Source organism: Manacus candei, unplaced genomic scaffold, assembly GCF_025592945.1.
Source record: "Manacus candei isolate 608988 ecotype Guabito, Panama unplaced genomic scaffold, ASM2559294v1 h1tg000005l, whole genome shotgun sequence".
In the NCBI taxonomy this organism is placed as follows: domain Eukaryota; kingdom Metazoa; phylum Chordata; class Aves; order Passeriformes; family Pipridae; genus Manacus; species Manacus candei.
This window is the reverse complement of record NW_026138053.1, coordinates 2,866,077-2,887,711: the sequence shown is the minus strand read 5'-3', so window position 1 is coordinate 2,887,711 and position 21,635 is coordinate 2,866,077. Positions and strand designations below refer to the sequence as shown.

Here is a 21,635-nt window from a genome sequence, read left to right as displayed (position 1 = left end):
TAATGCACTGTGAAATACAAGGAAGCTACACAGCCAAACATCCTCAGCACTGCTCAAAAACATCTCAGCACCTTCCCCTCACACCACCCAGCCCCTCTCAGACAGCCCAAAGGAGCCAGCAACTTTATCCCTGAGCAAACCAATGCAGTAATAACTAAACCCAGAGCTCTCACCTCTGCTCCTTCCCTGGATCCCAAAGCTGGGGCTGCAGGACCACTGCTTCCCTCCCTGGGTGTGATGTCCTGGGCTCCAGTCAACAATTGCACACTGACTTCTGGGGACCAGCAGGAACCCAGTTAGTAACTGCCTGTCCTCACCCATCTGGGCTGGGTTCCCTGCTGGAACCAATTAGAACAATTAGTAGCACATCAGGGTTACTCTGTGCCAAGGACTCTCACATGTGGGTGTTTGCCAAAGACCTTACCCCATTTCTGCACCCTTCAGCATTTCCTCAGCTGTTTGTGGGGGTTCTCATCTCCCCACTTTTATCCTTTTCCCCCAGAGCTCATACTGGTAAGGGACTGTGCAGTTCAGGGAGGGAACAGTAGGGTAGATAAGGCAGGAGTTGATGAATTGCTCATGATGGAAGAATAACAGCCAAGCTAATTAAGAGTCTTCATATGCCTCATGCAACCTTCATTAGCTGCTGTGGTGACCCTGTGCCTACTTAGACAGCAGAAACCTACCTGCTCTCCCAAAGAGACTCAAAATCTCCCCTCTCCAGAGCAATCCCTATCAAAGTGTCCGTTAATGGATGCATCATTTTTTCAGTAATTTTCAAATTAAGGCTGTGACTTATTATTAATGATAATGTCACTTGTGCCTTACCATTTTAATTAACTGACGTTCTTCTTAACTTTTAAAAACACGTGTTATCTGAAACATAATTATCTAGTCTTTTATTCTGCAGCACAGATGGACATTAGCAGGTTGGACATGACTGCTGACAGATGTCACATCCTTCAAGGAGGACTGGACTTCCAAGACAGTTTTTGTTCTCAGACTCTGCCCTCTGACTCAAGAATAACTTGCTCTTGAGGTACTGCTCTACCACCATCAGCAAGTGCCCTAAAAAACTGCATTGATGAATTTCCCTGGGAAACAAAACAAAACAAAACAAAAACAAACAAACAAAACAAAACAACAACAAAAAAACCAAAAACCAAAAACAAAACAAAAAAACCACAACAAACAAAAACCTCCTCTCAATACTTTGGATAAACAGCAGAATTTGTTTAACATCCTGACCTAAACACCTGGACTAACTTTGGGAGTAAATGACTCCTGACTCCTTGAAGAGATGCAGTGAATTCAGCTAAACCCCAGTAAGCCTGGCCTTCCTGAGACCTTGTCCTGTTAACTGTAGTGAGTTAGGAGCCAGTTTGGTCAAATTTGAGCAGCTGCTCTTTGCAAAGGCTATTTCTCCTTTTGCCAGTCATGTAGGATGTGCTTCTGCTGAGTTTGAGAGTCCCTTTGTACACTGATCTCCCCATCTGTAATACAGGTTGCTTTAGAAAGCAGGAACACATCTAAGCACAGAGGAGTAGATGCTGCAAGGGGGCTGCAAAGTCATTAATGCTCAGCCCCCAACAGTGCTGCTCTCCTGTCTGTCTGGGAAGTGTCACAAGACCCAGATGTCACTGGAATAGCAGGAGATGCTGAGCCTACACAGGGGGTGGCTGCTGGTACCAGTCCTACTCATGCCCCACGTTCAGAATTACTGGCCATGCCCCAGCACAAAGTTTTGTTGGTGTAACCCTGCTGGCATCTCGAAAGTTCCCTTCTCTGACCTCCACCAGCCAAGATGCCAACTCCATTCTGTCTCTTCCCATTCCCCTACCCTGAGGTCCTTTCTGGGAAGCATGGGGCTGTTTTTGCTGAAGGATACTCAGGTAGAATCTGCACAGCTGTGCTCGAAGGAGTAAACTACTCCATGCTTTTCCATCAGAGTCATTTGGAAAGAATAATAGGATGGAAAGGCAACTAGAAGATTTTGCCAAAAAACATCAATCAACAGAAAAAGCAATTAAGGTTTTGCCTGTGTAGCTACAGTGCTTTCCCTCTGTAAAATTTCCCTGTGAAAGGGAAGTGGATACAATTCCCCCTGTGAAAGGCAATCGGGTGCTTACCACTCAGCTTTTTCCAGCAGCTTCACTCCTAATCCTCCCTCTGCCAGCCCCGGGCAGATCTCACTTCTGAGACACCAGGAACTCTGCCATGGTACCAGGTATGAAACTCCTTCACTAGTGAAAAGCTCTCAAGTCAAAAGTCAATCTCAGAAAATTGCCTAGTTCGTTCATGCTGGGAATGGCAAACCTATCACGAATGTAGTGGCACAGAACAGCCACGATACTTAAGTTAGTCCCATCCAGTTGTTCTCATTAGATACAATTAAATAAACTGACCAAAAAAAAAAAAAAAGGCATGACATTTACTGTTGCCAAGTTACCAACATTGCAGATCTCAGTGCAACAAAAAACTCGTCCAAAAATATCTATTTCTTTATGTGGATTTTTTTAAAAAAAAGTTACACCGTTAAAAAAAAATCAGGCTTTTAAACTAAAAATCGGGTCTTACAAGACACGAGAAATACTGTACATCCCACCAACGCCACTTCCAAGCTGCATCCTGCTCTCCGCGAACCTTGCACCCCTCCTTGTGGCGGATCGAAGCAACTGCCGTGTGAGCAAAATCCTCTCTGCAGGTCTTTGGCTCCCAAAAAAGACCGCAGGTAAACACCAGAGACATCCAGGCACCGACCATCACCTTCTCCAGGTTGTGAAGGTCTCCGAGCTAGAGATATGCTTCTGCTTCTCTCTACAAGTCAACTCTAAGCATGCGTTTCAAACACCGTTAAACTGGAGGGTGTAGACATGTGTGACACATTGGAACAGTTAAACCCCTCAATCTTACTGTTTGTTTAAAGGTTACTTTTGGATGAAAGCTGGTTGGAGAATAAATAACAGATGCTGAAGGCATCCATTATGTGTTTTTGCAATTAGCAGAAAATCTCGGTGCTTTTCTTAAAGAACATACATAATTTTGTGGGATGTTTATTGCTGGAAGCAATCTGCTCTCGCTGGCAAGAGCAGCATCCAAGAGCCCAGGGAAGCTTCACAAGGAGTCATACATAGCAAGCCAAAAGCTATGCTTGCTTCAGGAACAGCTCTTACAACCCCACGCTTGCCGTTGCAGGGAAGCGCTCAAATGCTCTTTATTTCCACAGAAATTTTTAAATTACAAAGACCATGGTGAAATTATCCCTGTTTCTGTTTTCCACAAACATTTTGATTACCCAGCAAAAATGTGGCTCCTGATTATACTTTCATTTGAAAAATGCATCCATGACTTTTTGTGCCATTGTTGTCTTCTATGCCCAAGGGCTTCTTCCATGGTCCAGCTATCACCTCCCCTCTTGGGGTATGGAGATACTACTATACCTTGGGAAATCTTGTGCATCCAGGATGCATGGCCTGGAAGGGAAAATGGAAGGAAGGAAGCCACTAAAACTCACAGAAAGCATCTCCCTCTCACAGAAGCTTATGTGTGGAGTACGAGGTGGGGCAGCAGCTCAACTTTGAACTGAGCCAGTCCTCCCCCTGAAATAAAGGCACTGATATGATTTCCATCATATCCAAATGAAACTAGAGAGGGTATTCAGATAAGAACAGAGAAATTTGAGTTAGAACATAATACAGATCTCAGGATACTTGGTGACCATAGCTGGGAACTTCAGCTGGCTCTGGTTTAAGAAGACAACAGTAACAAAGCTCTGAACAGGAACCTAAACAGAACTAAGCCCTATGCTTAGTCAGGAGAGAGGACCACCACACACTACATGCTCCATACACCCCAATAGATCCTGATAGTCCTTGAAGACCTCCAGAATAGATTAAGCGTCACTCCTAAGACTTCATCTAATTCTATCCCAAAATCTCTCTTCATATCTCATGGCTCTAAATAAAAATGCTGAGAACAGAAGTTGTCCAAGATACCATTTCCATGTACCATCCCCATCCCATTACACTTTGGTAGTTGCCCAGCAATCTTTCCCATTTCTTACCACACAGAAACAGCATTGTGCTGAGAAGCCCTCCAGAACAAAGCAGATAATATCTTTTGGGACAGTGCCTTGTATTTTCCAAGAGTAGTCTCGCTGCAGCAGCTATTACAAACTAAACCAAACCCTCCTATTTGTAAATTAGAAAGAAAAAGCACAACTCAAACTGGTATTTGGTTTAGGACTGAATGGTTCACACAGTGCTTAAGAAGCATTTTAGACAAAAGCGAGCTTTCTGCCAAACATTTGAGGGGAAAGAGAAAAATTCTGCTTTTGCTGTCTGAATGCAGTTATAAGCCAGGATGACAAAATAGCCTGGCACTGCTGCCCACAGTGAAGTACACTGTGCTTCTCATGCTTCACAAGCAAGGTTCAAGTTGCCTTCTTCCTGCCCAGTTCAGTTTCTATGGCATTATCCCGAAGAAAAATTCCTGTCTTCACCCTTGGAATTTAAGGGGGCAGTCGATGAGGGGAGACAGGAAACTTGTAGGCAGGGAGTGCATTTGCCTTAATTTCCATACAGCACAATCATGAAACAGCTGGACTCCACAATCATCACTGCTGTGCAGAACAGGTATGTACCTAAAGCTGAAGCCTGACTAGTGAAACAGAATTTACTGAGCTTCTCTAAGCATCTTCCCTCTCCTCCTCAACCATCTCACTTGCCTCCATTGAAGCATAACTGGTCACTGCTGGTTTAACACTAGTGATTGAAGAGGTTTCTTCGTGCAACCGCTGCTAAGCACTGTGCTGAAGCATGACAGACACAGCTGATCTGACTCACAGGAGAAAAGAGCAGAGGTACTAAACAGATTTTCTGTAGTTGGGAAAAAAAAAAAAAAGCAATGTGCAATGTTGGTTTTGTAACAGCTTATGTGCCAAGTTCATGTCAGAAATAGGTTCAGGTTGCTCCAGCTGAAGGTTTAAAGATTTTCTTTATTTTGCACAGCACAGAGAGATTGGTAAGCACAGTCCCTTCCCTATCCCAAAGAACATCTGCAATTCACAAGAAAGGCATTAAAAGGCAGAAAGCAAAGAGGATAGAGCATACTTCAGCTGAGCAGATTAGAAGACTCAATAAAGACGCCTATTGTTACCAACAGAAATACTCGACAGACCACAGACTGAAAACCACCATCTTAAACTAAGCAATCCATGAAAAACAGCAGAGAGCTGCAAGATTAAATTCATCCATGCTCCCCTATCTCCACTGGAAGGTTTATAAACCTCTGCAGATCAAAAGAGTGTGTGCACTGCTGCTATATGAAACCAAGTATTAGTATTTCTGTTACTGTCTCCTTTGTTACCTGATCAGCCGAATCCTCTTCACACTGTCTTGCAGTTTCCACTACCAGCCGTTAACCCCTGGGATCTCTGGGCTGTGGCAAGGGCACAGCCCCAGGTCTCCAAGTCCTGCTGTACCACATCTTGAAGAAACAACCTGATTGTGCCCAGGAGCCAAGTGTTGCCCTCCCCACCCGAGCACAAGGCCAGGGGAGCCGTCACAGATCGCAGCCTTCAGAGACATCTGTGTCACAACAGGGACCGAACTGGTATTGAACCTCAAACTAAGCAGAAAAGTAATCCCCTAAGCTGCAACTTTCCTAAATGCTGGCAGCTACAAACTGCCAACCGGTAACGACAGTTGGCAGCTCCGGTCTGAACTGAGGGTTTTTTCCATTTAACTCTCCCCTTCTCCCCAGTTCAGCCTGGGCAGCAGCACATAGATGTCCCCACTGTTGTAAGACATAGAATTTTCCACAAGACCTTGGAACACCCTCATGAGCCAGCTCTTCTTACTAAGGACAAATGTTGCTAGTGGGGAGTATCTTACACTGAGGCAATCCTCAACTGCATGCTTATGGTCTTCTCTGCCTGCCCCCACTCCCACAGTGGGACACTTAACAGAAAATGTCTGTCCAGAAGGTGCTAATTTTTGAGGGGGAGCTTTGCCCCTCCCTGTCAGTCAGTCCCTGAGGACATGCTACGACCTCAGGGTGAGGTTCCAGCAAGAGTTTGGTCTGTGAGGTTTTACCAGCAGAAAGATACCTACCACTGCTCGAAAATCCCCTCCTTTGCCCACCCCTTTCAGGCCAGCTCTGCAAATCTTCCCAGAGTAAGGTTTCAAGTTGGAAGGATTGGATTCCATGACCTTAGAAGTCTTTCCCAACATAAATTATTCTATGATTCCAAGTCCAACATGTTGTTTACTGGGAACCTACGCATGACAAAACAATCCATTCTGTGACAAACCTTTACACAAAATGGGTTACTTTAAAATAAGCCTGGCACCCTCTCAGTTTCTTGTATAAAGAATATCATGCTGTGCCAATCTCCTTTAAGAACACAGTTGAGTACAGCACATAGGCATGTGATGCAAAGCAGCAGAATGGCATTCAGATCAGCTGGTGACTGGGCAAGGAAGCACGAGAAACCAAGACAAAAAGTGTCTCCAACAGCAGCTGCACAACAGGTTTGTGTTTCCTAGACCACTTCTAGCCCCTTTTCTTTCACAGATGTGCCAAATGAATTACCATTGCACAATTATACAGAGTCACCTGATAAACCTACATAACCAAGAAAAGGTACCAATTCCCCAGGCAATTGCCTGGTCTTATCCTTTGCCTAACAGGGTCTTCAGGACTTCAGTTTTTATTGTGAAAACTGAGCTTTTATAACTTTTATACACATACCTGTGTGTATGCAGCCACGTGAAGTAGGTAATGCTAATAAAAACTCACTTTATATAGACAGATATATATGAAAAATATCCCTTGTGACAGGTATCCAAGCACTCATTAAGCCACAGAAGAGAGTTTATTGGATCTCCTCAAATTCTTTATACAGTTTTGCTGCTAAATGGACACAACACATTGGCATATTGCCTTTAATCTTTATTTCAATCATAAGTCCAACTTGGAAGAAGTGGTAACACATTTAATGGCATCTTTAATAAATAAAATGACAAAAAATCTAGTCCTTGCACAGACACATTACAATCCACTCCAAATTCAATACTGCCAAAACATTGGGGTTTTTTTTCTAAAACTTGCTCCAAAAGTTATTTTTGTTTCAGCACTTAAATACACACAAAAGTGTAGGATGAGAGAAAATGGATATTCTATTCTGAACAGAACTCATAAAACCCAATAACTTAGAAACAAAAGATAATTAAATCTAACTGGATTAAAGAATCCTGTTTGAAATATTTTTTGAAAAACCCTGATTCTAACCTTCATATCAAAACATGCAGTTTTGCTGGATCCTATCCTATGTCAGTATACTTATATAGTAAGAACTAAATACCATGTTTTCTTTTTTTTTTTTTTTTTAAGGGGAAACTCACAGTGAAAGCATCAGCCTCCCACACTCACAAAAGTAGTCATGGTCCATATATTCTGCAGTAGTAAACAGCTATTTGTGCCCAGTCCATTGTCTGAACTCCTACCAGACTGGAAAAGCTACTGTAGTTTTTACCCTTTGTTTCTGTACCCATCTCATCCCCAGACCAGCAGCCTCAACAACCTCAGCGAGATGAGAACTCCTGCAAATACAAATCTGCCTGCACAGATCTGACTGCAGGACGAGGACCAACACATCTGATTCTAATTAGAAGCCAGGCATAATTTAAACCTTTTCCTAAATGGACAAAGTCATCACTAAAGAAAAGCTGAACGTCAAGATTTCCAAATTGCAGTTCTGTGTAATTAGCATATCACAAACCAATTATAGCGTCAGTTAATGTAGGAAGAACCACTCTATCACTAAAATGAGTTAAAACTCTCATCCTTCAAGCCTTCAGTGGAAGCTCAGGGCATGCAAGGAATGCATGGGTGGGCCCCCACAGACCTATGCACGCTATACAGGGGAGAGAGAAGGTTAAACAAAAGACAAAATTGCACCACATCTGTGCAAACATTTAAACCAGTTTGTTTCAATTAGTTCTCTGCTTATCCCAGCTTGCTGTTGACCGTACTTGGCTACTCCAAGAGAACGTGGTGAAGCAGGACTCAATCTGTTTGAGGGAATGAAACATTTTCTGCAGTTATCTTCCCCTCAGCTGACCACATTGTAACAAAAGTGCAATAATTTACAAACTTCTCAAACAAACAGCTATTAAAATTATACATTTTTAGGGAAGCAAATTCACTGGTTTAACCATAAAAATATTTCCCCAGGTAACAAACCTTAAAGCATTTGGTAACACAGTACTTCAGCAATAATAAAGAAAAATCCCTTCCACTTGTTACCTAAGACAGAACTGTTATAAGATTTTGCTTTTACTACACTATTTAAGAGCTTTGCATCTTGTGAAGACCATGCTGTAATTCAGAATATAACTATAATTTAAAATAAATGAGCACTGAAATATTAAACTGACTTTCTTAATCTTTCGCAAACGAAAACAAGGTAAATCCCAGAGCCAAGTCATCCAGGTACTCAAGAACTTAGAAGACAGTTTACATCCAGAGTCATAAGAAAGCACCACTTTCCATAAAGTATTTTGTATGTCTATTCCTGAAAAGCAGATTTAATAGTTCTTTGAGAACTGCTAAAACAGATTCTCATATTAACTCTAGCTTGACTTCCAGAATTCGTGTTTGGGGACATCAGTGACTTTTTGACAAAATTATATTTTGAAAAAAAACCAACAAAAAAAAAAATTGCTAAATTTGGTCCAAGCATCCAAAAAACAAACAAGGGCACAGGGGTCCTTCATTGCTTAATGCTGTTGTTCAGTTAATCCTTAAAAAAAAAAATAAAAATAGGTGTATGGCAGTAAGGAATAAAAAGGGCTGCCTGCCCATGACAGGCACAGAACTGTGACAGAATAAATAGTTTCTTCAGAGAGATGTATTAACTGTGATTCTGCCATGTGAGTAACTGGACTTCTACTAACAGAGAACCCTGAAATTTGTATACTATAGCCACAAGAAATGATTTCCTATTTAAAAAAACAGATCAATTTCTAATTAACTGCTTTTACAATCATCATTAGATATGTGAAAAAAAATTAAAAAATCTTTTAAAATAATTACAAAGAGTGGACTGCAGTAGCAGGTATTCAAGCAAGATTCAAGCACAAGTTTAAATGAAGTTTCAAGCAGGGAATTAGCCTTCTTTGTCGAAAATTTGTACAACTTTTTCAAACACCTAAAAAGATAAAGAAGAATATTAATTTTATGAAGCGTTAAACAGTTACTTCAAGTCAAACCAACATAAATAGTATTTGACAGCATTTTAAAAATATATAGGGTTTTTTAGAACATTCACAGCAATTCTTTAACAGTGAAATTGGCATCAATTCTGGCAAACAGACAGAAGAGCAACACTACTTCAGAAGAGCAAAAGCTCATGAAAATGAAAAAGGCAAGGCACTTAAACACAGAAACATTGAAAATATGTTTAGTTGAGCTCATGTTCAAGCAGAACTAATCAATTTCCTAAAGTTATTCACATCTCATTCGGTTCTTCCAGAGTCAAAACGAGAGTTCCACAACCTCCCTCAGTAACACACATCAGTGCTTAATTAGCACACTAATCACACATAGACACATCTCAGAAGAGTGCCAGAAATATGTACCCTGCCACTGCCATCCCCACAGTTTTTTGGCTTATACACTTACTTCATCAACAGATTTAGAGGCATCCACTTTTCTGACTTTTCCCATTCTCTCATACAAATCTATGATAGGCTTAGTGGACTGCAGGTATGTATGAATTCTAGGAGAAAGCACAGGGAAGAAAAAACGAAAACACATTACATAGTAAAATATAAACAGAAGGGAACTGAAAAGTTTTGAAGACAGTACCTCTTTTCCAAGCTCTCCCGATTATCATCACTCCTACCGCTGCTCTTGCCTCTTTCAAGGCAGCGGCCAATGCAGATCTACAAGAAAAAAACATCAAAAGGATGATTAAAACCAAGAACACAAAGTGCCATCTCGAAAGCAGGAACAAAACAAAGACCCTGAACATCTAAATAGGCCTGAGAAACAAAATATTGTCCAGATCTGGTGGAGGTAATCAGAACTCACAGGGAAAGTTAGATTCTTCCAGAGGAAAAGGATGGTACACTTCATCAGTTTATTAAAATGGGTTTGGGGTCAGAGGAAGTAAAAGTAACATCAAGCTTTGTGGTCTGACTGGGTCTCCAACCTAAGACATTTAAAGAAGAAAATTACCAGATTTTCAAGGGAGTGTTCAGGCTTTCTGAAAAGCAGCATGTCAAATGAGATTACTAATATATGCCTGCCTGAAAGTCACTGTTTGTAAGGCAAACTGACAAAACTAAGTTATTGTCAGGTAAAATGTTCTTACTTGACATGACTATAACAAAGACTTCAAAAGATAGGTAAAAAAATGAAGAAAGAACTAAATATAGTTAAAAGCTTCCCAATGGACTAAGTTTTTAAACCTAAAGTTAAATAAGCAAAGCTGACACATGGTCACCTCATGAATACATTTATCCTACTGATGCAAGAGGACAATGGTTAAAAATTACTTTTTCTTACAGAATGCAATCATAGTAAAAAAAAAAAAAAGAAACCAAGAAGATCACGTAGGCACTGTCTATTTTTAGATCTACCAAAAAAAATCAGAATCCCAAATTAACTCCTCACCAATTGAAAAAATTAATCTTATTTAAGATTTCTAATAGAAAAAAAAATCCCTTATGTGTTCAGATTAAAAAATAAATGCAAGTAAGTTAAAATAAAAATGCAACAAAACCTCAGGAAGTTGGGGAAAAGGATAAAAGGAAAAAAAGTCAGTTTAAGGTGCTGGGATTCTTATATCAGTTTTATGTTACGCCTCAAGGGCACTGACATATTAAAAAGACAGCATATCATGGCACTTGTTAAATGAATATAATGCATCACTGTCAAAATGCCCTTGTAATCTAATGACTTGCTGAATAGAACATTGATTACTGCTATCCTATAGCACAGCTAGTTACTATGAAAATAAAGATTGCTGCTGCACTTTAGAATTAAAGCAGACATTGTATCAAGTTCATTTTGGACTAAACAACAAATTACCAAGAGTAAACAGAGTAATATTTTCTGAAAAGTAACCAAATAATTTTGTAAAATGTATTTAAAGTTTTGATAAATTTTCTTTAAGAATGCAATTACCTGAAGTACTTCTTCAAAATAATTTATTCACATATGATTAGACCAAGAGTCATCAGCTGCCTGTTTCAATAAACATGCAGCTTTTCATCTGTATAAACAAGTTGCCAAAAAATCCTTCCAAATCACAGGCCAAGTTTTCCTTCTACTCTTAAACTAGCCCATTCTACCTGACAGAGTTTTATTTTCTTCTTGAATGATTCTCACAATATTGCAAGAAAGGAAGTTACAGAATGACACACTTCTTTACCTCATTGTCACAATCAAAAAAGAGAACAAAGGAAACATCCGCCTTTCCATCCATAGTCTTATTCCAGCCTTGAAGATTATCTTCATTCCTGGGAAATCCATCAATCAAAAACTTGTTCTTCTGGGAATTGGCAGCCATTGTTTGATCCATAGCCTGATAAAAGATAATTCAATTCACAGTCTCCCACACGTACGCTGATTTATCTACTTATTAATTTACCGCCAAATGTTGACATGGTAAGTTGAAAAGCATTTATCTTGGGATTATTGCAGATTTACAAAATGTATTTTTGTTTCACCTTCAGTGCGTGCTAATTAGTTCACTGATGCACCAACGTAGCTATTGTTCACACTGAATTAATTAGTTCATAAAGCTCAAAATCTCTTAACACAATCCCAGCTTTAAAGTTGACTTTCCACAAGATACTGGAAAGTGTTGTTACACAGTAAGACATCAAAACATTCCTGATCTAGAATTAATTCCAGCAGAAAAGCTGCAGAAAAATGTAATGCCATGAATAACAGAAGCCTTTTCTGTCTTAAAGGACGTACTCTCACTGTTTTCATGGACATGTAATAAGGATAAAGGCTGGAGCTTACCTTTCCATGAGAACATCAGTAGATGCTCTTCTCCTTCACCTGACTATCTATTTTGATAAAACTTACAAATCTTAGTGTCTTTAAGGCCTCTACCCTCCAATCAAATATGACTGAGCAGACCAAGAGGCTCAACAGCTAATGCGGGAAAATAAAAAAAATACAGTTTCACTGATTTCCCTAGAGCTACTAAAAAATAAAATAAAATAAAAATAATCCCTTCTCACAGATCCCCAGGTATCAGAAGACATTAACTCTCCAGCAGTCAGAAAGAAACACAAATGGTTGCTGAGAGAAGCACCTCTGTGTCTGCCAACTCACAGTACTCACACTGGAGGAAAGGCAGCTCTATGAGAACACAGCCTTTGTTGCTTAGCCTGCAGGAGTGACCCTGCAAGGAAATAGCCCTTTCCTTACCCTCTTCAGCAAGCTGATCGTTATTTCAACTGGTACAATTTCCCCCTCCTTAATGTAGTTCTCAATGAGTTCTCCATACTGTGAGCCCGGCCTTTTCCGCTCATCCCGGAGGAGGTCACCGGCAGAAAGGTGCGTGTAGCCGTATTTCTGGAACATGCAAAACAAACAGGCACGGGATCCCTTCAGTTCGGACATGTGCAAGGTTAACATCAGGCAACAGTGTCAACCCTATTTATCTTTGCACTGCAACAGAAAAACACAAGGAAAGGTATCTTGCTGGTGATGGATCTATTCGCTCTTCAGTGAGCAGTCTGACAATATAGCACACCACGCATGGAAAGTGCAGCCATAGAATCATAGAATCATTAAAGCTGGAAAAGACCTCCAAGATCATCAAGTCCAACCTTTGACCAAACACCATCATGCCAACTAAACCACAGCACTAAGTGCCACATACAGGCATTTCTTGAACACTTCCACGGATGGCAACTCCACCGCTTCCCTGGGGAGCCTGTTCCAATGCCTGACACCCATTTCAGTGATGAAATTCTTCCTGATGTCCAACCTGAACCTCCCTTGGTGCAGCTTGAGGCCATTTCCTCATGTCCTGTTGCTAGTTGCTTGGGAGAAGAGGTTGATCCCCACCTTGGTACAACCTCCTTTCAGATAATTGTAGAGAGAGTGACAAGGTCTCCCTTGAGCCTCCTTTTCTCCAGGTTAAAGGCCACGCCAGCTCTCTCAGCTGCTCCTCATAGCACTTACTCTCTAAACCATTCACCAGCTTTGTTGCCCTTCTCTGGACATGTTCCAGCACCTCAATGTCTTTCTTGGAGTGAAGGGCCCAGAACTGGACATCCCTGAGTAAAATGCTCAAGAGGGCTTTGGTCAGCTTTCAAAGGCAACCTTGTTATCTTTGGAAACAAGACAAGACAATAATTTTGTCTAATTACCTACTTAAAGAAAAGCAGATGAGGTGATTCCAGGTCCTTTGGAGCTGGAGTAATACCCCAAGCATAAATCAGAAATCCTTATGTTCCTGTTGTGGCTCTGGCACCAACTTCCGCCTCCACCTTGGTGAAATCACCTATAACACAGCAGCTGCACAAAAGGACCTCCTGCACTCCTCCAAACCCACTCCTCCACGCCTGTCCCTGCTACTTCCTTTCCTGGGATGAACATGACAAACTCAGGGCAGCCCTTGAGGAGGACAGCGCCTTTTTCCTAAGGATGACGTGGCAGATGAAGGTAAAACAGCTACACTGGTGCCACCCTCTGTCAGCCGTGTACAGTAAACAGAAAGAGCAGAGAGATCAGGTTCAGATCATCAATCTGATGGCAGCATGCAGGAAAACAGCACACACCATTGCTCTTCTCTTTCACCTCAAACTACAGCTAAAAAAGGTCACTAAAACAAAATACCAATGAAAAGTATTTATTACACTTGAACTTCTCAGGCATTTATCATTGTAAATAGACACCTAGTGCAAGCATAAAAATATATTCCTACCAAAGAGAAAGGCATTGTTATAAAGGAGATTTCAGAGCACAAAACTATCATTTTTTCTCAGCTCATTTAACACCACAAGAAAAGTGACCACGTGTACTATGCTCTTCGACCAAGTATAGTCCAGAAAAACAGGCAATAAGGACATCTCCTTAGTTATTACCCAAGCTAGCTGGATATCCAAGAGCACACATATTCTCATCTTAAAGTTTTTACACAAAACAAAAGCAACAGCAAAAAACTTCAGGGTTAGCAGCTTGGCTGCAGCAACATCCAAAGCAAATTTCAAACAAGGTGTCTGAGAGGCATAATAATGTGACTATACACTTCGTGAGGCTGTGAACTTGGGACTAAAAACTTGGCTACTGGACTAGGTACAAGAGAAATATTACACAACCCACTAAGTGACTCTAAAACATTTCAGTTGCTTTCCAATTTCACCCACAAAAGCATGGCAAGTTAGTTCTGCCATAGTCATAATTTAAGAAGGGATATAATTACCTAAATCTCCAAATCTGTACACAGTTGGCAAAAAAAAGAAAGATTTTACTGTAAATAACTGTGAAGAAAAAGCTTCACTGATCCAGACATTCTCTGCAAGCTCACTGTACTCCTGCTTTAATGTGCATTGCATTTGGATATGCCTACTTAATTGCAAATCTAAATATTAACTATGACCTACAGAAGCCATAAACCAGAATAAATCTTTCCTTATAAGCAAGAAACATTACTGTGCTGAAGAACTAAATTAACATCTAGTTCTTCTTGCTGAAGTTAAAGAACAGTGATTTTTTTAACATCAAATTTCTACAGAGGAGAAAACAGGAGGAAAATATAATCCCTTCAGTTTTAGAGGATTACCAAACCATTTAATTTTCCTTGGCATTTCCCTTTTCATGCATGGAAACAAAATTGAGTCAGACAATTTTTGGAATTCTCTGTCTTTTGCAACAGCAAACTAAAGTAGTTTTTAACAGCCAAACTGGGAAGGAAAAGACAGAAGTGTTTTAAAGTGCTGTTGTACAAATAGACTTGTTTTAGATAATAATAAATTGTATTCAAGAGTAACCTTCAGAGTGGCTTAACCAGGCAATAAGAAAAACAAACCTCTCCTTCAGGGGCAAAACATGTATTTGTTAACTGTACTGAGCCAAGAGCCAAGGAAAACATGTCGGTTTAAACAATGCAAACAAGCAGGGAGAACGGCTTGGCTGCTGCTCACACACAGAAGGCTTCAGAGATGTGGCACTCGAGCTACTCTTGCCAGTTTTAATCAAGGCATTCAGGGCACAAAGTTTTCTTTCATCTTAGGTGAGATAAACCCTCAGCAAGTGTCCTGAATTGGGGCAAATCATCACAACCCCAAGAGCTCGCAGAAGGGGCTGTGATGTGACTGCAAGGGTCAAAACACTTTCGTATCTTGACAAGGTTTGCCTTGTGCCAGCAGGACTTTCCAGCAGTGCCAAGTCCATCCTGGTGCAATCCCCAGAACGTGACTTGTTGCCACTACTGCCTAATCCTTCTCCTCTGCAATCAGAAAGGGAACAGGACTGTGGTTGCCAAACAATGAAAAAGCAGTTCCTCCAGTTCTTGCAGGATGCATAATGTCAGACTGAAAGGAAGACTTGAAGAGAAACTAGGTTAAAAAAAATTTCCAAATACTCAGACGCCAAGCACCTAAAATCTGGACAGATTTTGAGATTACAGAGAAGAAAAAAGAAAATATGGAATTAACTATTCTGAAATGTTTCAGAGATAATGTCTTCTGCTATGCTAGCAGACTGGCATGGTGTTCTAGAAGAAGGAAAAAAAAAAGATTAAATCACTAAGTTGCTATTGCACTAGTTCTCATTATTTTTAAAACTATTTTTATGTTAGGAGAACCATAATTCAAAACATACAAAAATCAACTGTGAATGAAAAAGTTCTGCCTTCAGCACCACTCTAGACATCTTCCACCTTTGCTTTAAAAAAATAATAAAAAAAAAAACATAACAAGTAAAAAAAAAAAATAAATTCATCCCAGTGAAGCGGGAAGGCAAGCTCAAGTTTCCATCAATCCCACCACAGCGGTGTTCCTCAGAACAGCACTCAGCAGCACTGGATAGAGCAGAGCAGTGACCTGCTCACTCAGTCCCCAGGCAGCAGGACAAACTGGGACACACAGGCTGTGTGCTCCACATCTCCAAATGATCACCCGAGACCGCAGCCTCCCTGGGATGCCCTTCTCTCCCGTCCCACAGCCCTTCCAGCTTTCTCCTGTCAGCCAGGATTTGCAACTTCCACTCCACAGACAGAACATGCTTTGTTTTCGGTAAATGCAATAAACAGATGAATAGAAGTGAGAATACATGAGTCATATGTGTGTCAGGCTGGAATCAGGCAGAGCCTGCCCCGGCAATCTCGAGGCAGCAAGAAAGGATCGGTGGTGAGCGGCAGCTGCCACAGGGACTCCTGACACGGACCCCTTTCAAGGGGCACAGCGTTTATTTCTGATTCAGCCCTGTGTGGTCCAGCAGCACATCTCTCCACTAAACACACAGTTTGAGACTTCCTTAAGTGAGCAGAAGCCAAGAAAAAGCAAGAGAAACACAAATTACTCCTCTGACCTTGACTCTTGGTTTAGCTTATCATTGTTAGTTCGAAAATGAAAGTCACAGGGCTTAAGATTTAAACAAATAAAATACAAACTTTTATTGCCCTAGTGCTGACCTGTCATATCCTGGGCAACCTTAATAAAAAAACAACGTTTTTGCTACATACACCATTCAAGAACTAGTTAAAATAAAAATAGAACTGTGTGAAGCCTGCAACCTTCATATTTTTTTTTTTAACCTAGAAAGCTTTTGCTTGTCCTATTAGGGAATTAAAGCTTTGGGGTACAGATTATAATGCAGTAACAGACCTTCCATCTGCTTATTCCAAATAAAAAAAAATTTAAGACATTTTCTTAATTTGAAATATCTTCTTGCCTCTGGGGGAAGAGAAACAAACAAAAAAAAACACATTAACAAAACCAAAATGTACAAAGGGGATCCCACTGACAGTGCCTGCAGGGAAGAGGGGGGCAAACAGGGCACCCCAGTGCTTCAGGAGGATTGAGCTCAATAAAAGGCACCCAGTATGTTTGGGGAAGTCCAAAATTCAACACCCACTGTTCTGCAAAATGGAAGCATACAGGGATAAATCTTCAGGGGGAAGATTTAAATTATCACTCACCATATTTAAAAAAAAAAAAAAAAGAAAACAACTATGACAACTAAAGGCTAAGAAGAATACTAATACCAGACACTCATGAAAGAGCTTTCAGAAGTTGAGTTTAAAGCAAACAATTAAAAAAAGTTTTTATTTCAAGGAAGTTAATGCTGTCTCTCAGCAGACTTCCAGAAGACAATTTACATGACAGCAAAACCTAAATCCTCTGCTACTTTCAGAGGAGTGTTTCTGATACAATGAGTTGTTCTTTGCATTGTTTCCTTCACCCTAGGAAATCTTCTTATCATATATCCAAAGGAACTTAACAGCTTTTTCTATTTGAATATTAACTTATGCTCTTATAAAAGGAGAAGGCTCAGCATCCCACCCTGGGGAATTAATTTAGATTTAACCACAAATATACAGTCTAGGGTTGTGGTGGAGGTGAATTATATTTTAGGCACTTATAAAGGGATGTCTTGCATACCCCAAATCCCTACAGATCACCTTGCTAAAACAGAGAAGACAAAACATACAAGTCAAATCTTGCTTGAAATAACAACAAATTATTTAGTTATTATTCTTTGCACCAACCAAAGAGCTTTGCATCTCAGGCAAAGGCTGTAAGGATTTAAAATTCAAGTACAAGAAAGCGTATTTTGTGCAGATTTGACAAACGTATTTTTTTCCCCTTGACTTTACCACCGTGATTTCATAAGCAAAGTTCAGAAGTCAGTGATAAGACTCATTCATTTTGTCCTATGCACACATAATTATCTCACAGTCACAGAAAATACACTGTAGAAAGCACGAAGGTTATTGCAAGAACCTGCATTCAAATGACATCACTCAACTACACGCTCAAATATTCTGCCTCACACGACAGCTACACGACAGTCCCAGATGATGCCAAGCTCCACCTAACAGAGCTGTGGAAGGTTTCAGGAGTTAATCTGCAGAGCTGGAAGGGAGAGGATAAGAACTTAAGAGGGAATTCTGCTTTATCCCTATCTAAATAGGAAGAACTGCTCCAGAGGAGCAGCAGTTTTGCTGCATTTGCATTTCCCTGACAATTCTGTGCATTTGTGGAACGTACAAGAGTCAAGTCTTCCCTCTGCGTTGGGGAAAGCCAGCCTGGCTCAGCTGTCTCACCCAACCTTATCTGTGGAGATAAAGAATCCTAATCACTTACCTGCTGTTCCCTTCCCCACACTGTGTCAATACCCATTTCCGCTTGTTATTATGTCTTCTTCCCTCAAATCATTTCTCCATTCGGGTCCAAGTCTGGCATGAATACATGCCTTCTCTAGGATCAGGGATTTCAGCACACACACACTGAGCAGTCATGATTTAGGCTAGTACTTAACAAATACATATTTCACCTACAACACAGGATGCCCATCTCCCTTTTTTGGGAATGTAAAGCATAGTCAGCAAAACAATTACAACGCTTCTTTGAGAAATCATTCCAAGGTACTAAGTAACGTAACACCTTTACTCTACAAAGCACAGACACCCTTGGTTTTTAATAAAAATAGTTTGATGTTAAAATAATACAGGATCTCACCTCAGCCAAATGAGACTTCTTCCACATGTGATGTGCTCTGTCCCAGATCTCCAGTATGAATAGCAACCAAGACATATTTATAGCTCATACTGACTTTTTGTTCAGCACAACCTTCAGATTTACAGCAAGATACTGGGTCAGATTCATTCCAAATGTAAACTAATATTATTCCGTCCATTTACAACAAGGATGAATGAGGTTTATTATGACTCAGCTACAGGCCCTTTTCTCTGTGGCAAGCTGCCAACAGGGTTTAAAATGCAAATAAAAACACACTTTCAACCTAAATACAGCACTGACTACGTTAGGTCCCTTTGCCCGCCTGCACCAGGGCTCTCTGGGGGCTGCCAGGGGCCAGGCCGAGGATTTGTGCTTAAAAAAGCCACTGCTCTTCAGTACTTCTGCTGTGTTTCACCCACACTTCCCTGCTCCTGTCCTCTTTTCCTAAGTTTTCCAGCAGCTTTGCATCAGTCCAACTCTCCCTCAAGCTACCTCAGACCTTCTCTCCCCCAGGTTTTAGCCAGTGACTCCCACGGAGCTATCTGAGCAAGCAGGAAGGCTGTCTATGGGAGTCAACAGGTCCGAGTGCTTTCCACTGTCAGCCCACTGACTTCCATAAACTTCTTTCCATGCAGTGAACAGGATTAGCAGAACTACAGCAAATTTGCACTATTATAATTTGGATTTCCCTTTCCAGGCTTAGAGAAGAGAAGAAAATATATACAGTACAAGCAAAATTTTTCTTTTCCATCTTCCCTTTCTAGCTGCAAATACAATTTGAGCAGCAATGGCTCATTTGAACTCCTCCTAATAAAGTGGTCTTTATCCAATTATATCAGCCTATCCAGCCAAAGGCATTTATACTTCTAAACAGAGGCCAGCAGCCACACACAAGGTACTTCAGCCCTGAGGCTACACTAATGGTTTGGTGAAAGCCATTAATGACAGCCTACAAGATTCCCCTATAGTTTAAGCTCATTTGTTTGCTGCGTGCCAGAGGCTGAATTTGACCTTACCAAAAAGGCTTTATGAGCACCACGAACCTTTCATTCCACAATTTAATTTAATGAATATGCTGGTTTGAATGCGAGTCTGTAATTTGAGGTTGAAATCCTACAGAACTAAAGTCATAACGGCATTTTTCAGTCTGGACCAAATTCACATAACTCAGTTATACAATACTGAGGTCTGGGATATAACAGCAGCGTGGATAAACTGTAACAGCACTGCCAGGGCACCACCAGAACAGACAACACACACAGCGTGTCCATTCCAGGAGTTCTGGGATTCTTTCCCACCAATAGTTTCAGGAACAAGGGCATCACCACAGTTCTTAGACATTTCTTTCAGTGAGGGTATGGATAAGCTTTGATCATACGTGGCTTTTAATCAGTAAAAATACATACAACTGCTCAGAAAAAAAAATGGAAAAAAAAAATCAAAGAGCTGTTTCAAATCCAACATACACACATGTTTGGAAGCGTTCTGCCTTAACTACTTCCGTAATTATCCACCTGAATACAGTATAATTATCCCTGTGGTTTTTGGTTTTTAGAAGGGCAGCACTACACCATGCAGCATTCACCATTCCTTCTTAGATACTTGTTCTGTCCCAGAGCGCTGTAAAAATGTATTTGGAAAACTGAAAATCTGATAATATAACCGAAAGCTTTGTCAAATTATGCTGCCAGTTTTAGTCTCTTTGAAAAGCAGGAACAAGATCTATAGGATCAGGACATTCCTTGACCTCTACCGTACTCTGTCACAGAACCAAATTTTCATTCTATTTTTAACATTTTAGTTCTACAACTTACTGAGATGGCACAGGGTCAGAAAGCCAACACCCTGCAATGCCTGCTGTGCCAGCTGTTACATTTATGGGACGGGCTTCAGAAGACACGGACATTGATCCCACACATGTGAAGTCAACGTGTTCCAAATCGCCGTGGGACACCTCAGACCCACTTCCAGGCCACGACACCGGCAGTCTAAGCATCTGAGCCACCTACGTGGCCGTGCCAACGTGTAACAGAGCCACTCACCCGGGATGGGCTGCAGGACCGGCCTGGCAAGGCAGCACCCCCCGGGCAGCCGGGAATGCCTCCAGGGCCGCTGTCCCGCCCTTCCACCAAGGCACAGCGGGGCAGCCTCCAGACCCTAAGCGGGTGTCCCCAAAGTGGACACAAAAACCCCAAATGGGTGTCCCCAAGTCAGATGCCAGCGCAGGCAGACCCACCGGCAGAGTGGAATCCCGCGGGGCTGAGGGAAAAGGCAGGAGAAGGGATAAAGGCTAGGCGGCCTGATAGGGGCAGGAGTGGGGGCTGCCCCACCACTTCACCCACTAACGGGGAGATGTGGGTCAGTTATGTTTATTTATGGCCTCCAAGGGGCGGGGGACGGACGACAGCTCCATAAGAGACCAGACCGCAGGGTAGGTACGGGGGAGGACACGCTGCTCCAAGCGACCCCCGCAAGGAGGGTCACGGACCCCACTGCGAGGGATCCGACACCTCCCAGAGCCCCCCGGGGCCGCCCCGCAGAGCCCCCACCAGTGCCCCGTCTCACCTCCACGATGCGAGCGCACTGCGTCCCCTTGCCCGCTCCGGGCCCGCCGAGGACGAAGACGACGACGGGCTTCATGAGGAGAAGGAGGCGGCGGCGGAGCAGCAGCAGGACAGCGGCGGCGGGGCGGCGCCCGTGCGGCGGCCGTGCGGCGGGCGGGGAGCGGCGGGGGCGGGGGCCGGGGCCGTGACCGGGGCTGTGGCTGTGGCGGAGCCACCGCCGCGCTGTCCCCGCGGCAGGAAAGTGCTTCCGGGTCCCGGGCGGGGCGGGGCGGACACGTGGGCGCCGCCGGGGCTCACGGACCGGCACAGCGGCTGGGAACGGGCGAAGCCGGAGCGGCGCTGCAGCAGG

General features: G+C 42.0%; 1 protein-coding gene across 2 annotated transcripts; it reads right to left on the bottom strand.

Annotated features, from left to right (window-relative positions):
- Positions 1-6,939: 6,939 nt before the first annotated feature.
- On the bottom strand, positions 6,940-21,533 carry CMPK1 (cytidine/uridine monophosphate kinase 1). Of its 2 annotated transcripts, none has more exons than XM_051800134.1 (6): positions 21,288-21,533; positions 12,457-12,699; positions 11,444-11,596; positions 9,874-9,950; positions 9,688-9,784; positions 6,940-9,214 (listed from the first exon to the last, which is right to left on the bottom strand). In XM_051800134.1, exons 2-6 carry the CDS (start codon positions 12,664-12,666, stop codon positions 9,173-9,175), a joined length of 579 nt encoding a protein of 192 aa, XP_051656094.1. In that variant the 5' UTR covers positions 12,667-12,699; positions 21,288-21,533; the 3' UTR covers positions 6,940-9,172. The 2 variants fall into 2 exon arrangements, with proteins under 2 accessions (XP_051656094.1, XP_051656084.1); XM_051800124.1 differs by having other exon boundaries at positions 12,457-12,603; positions 21,288-21,531.
- Between the last annotated feature and the right edge of the window lie 102 nt (positions 21,534-21,635).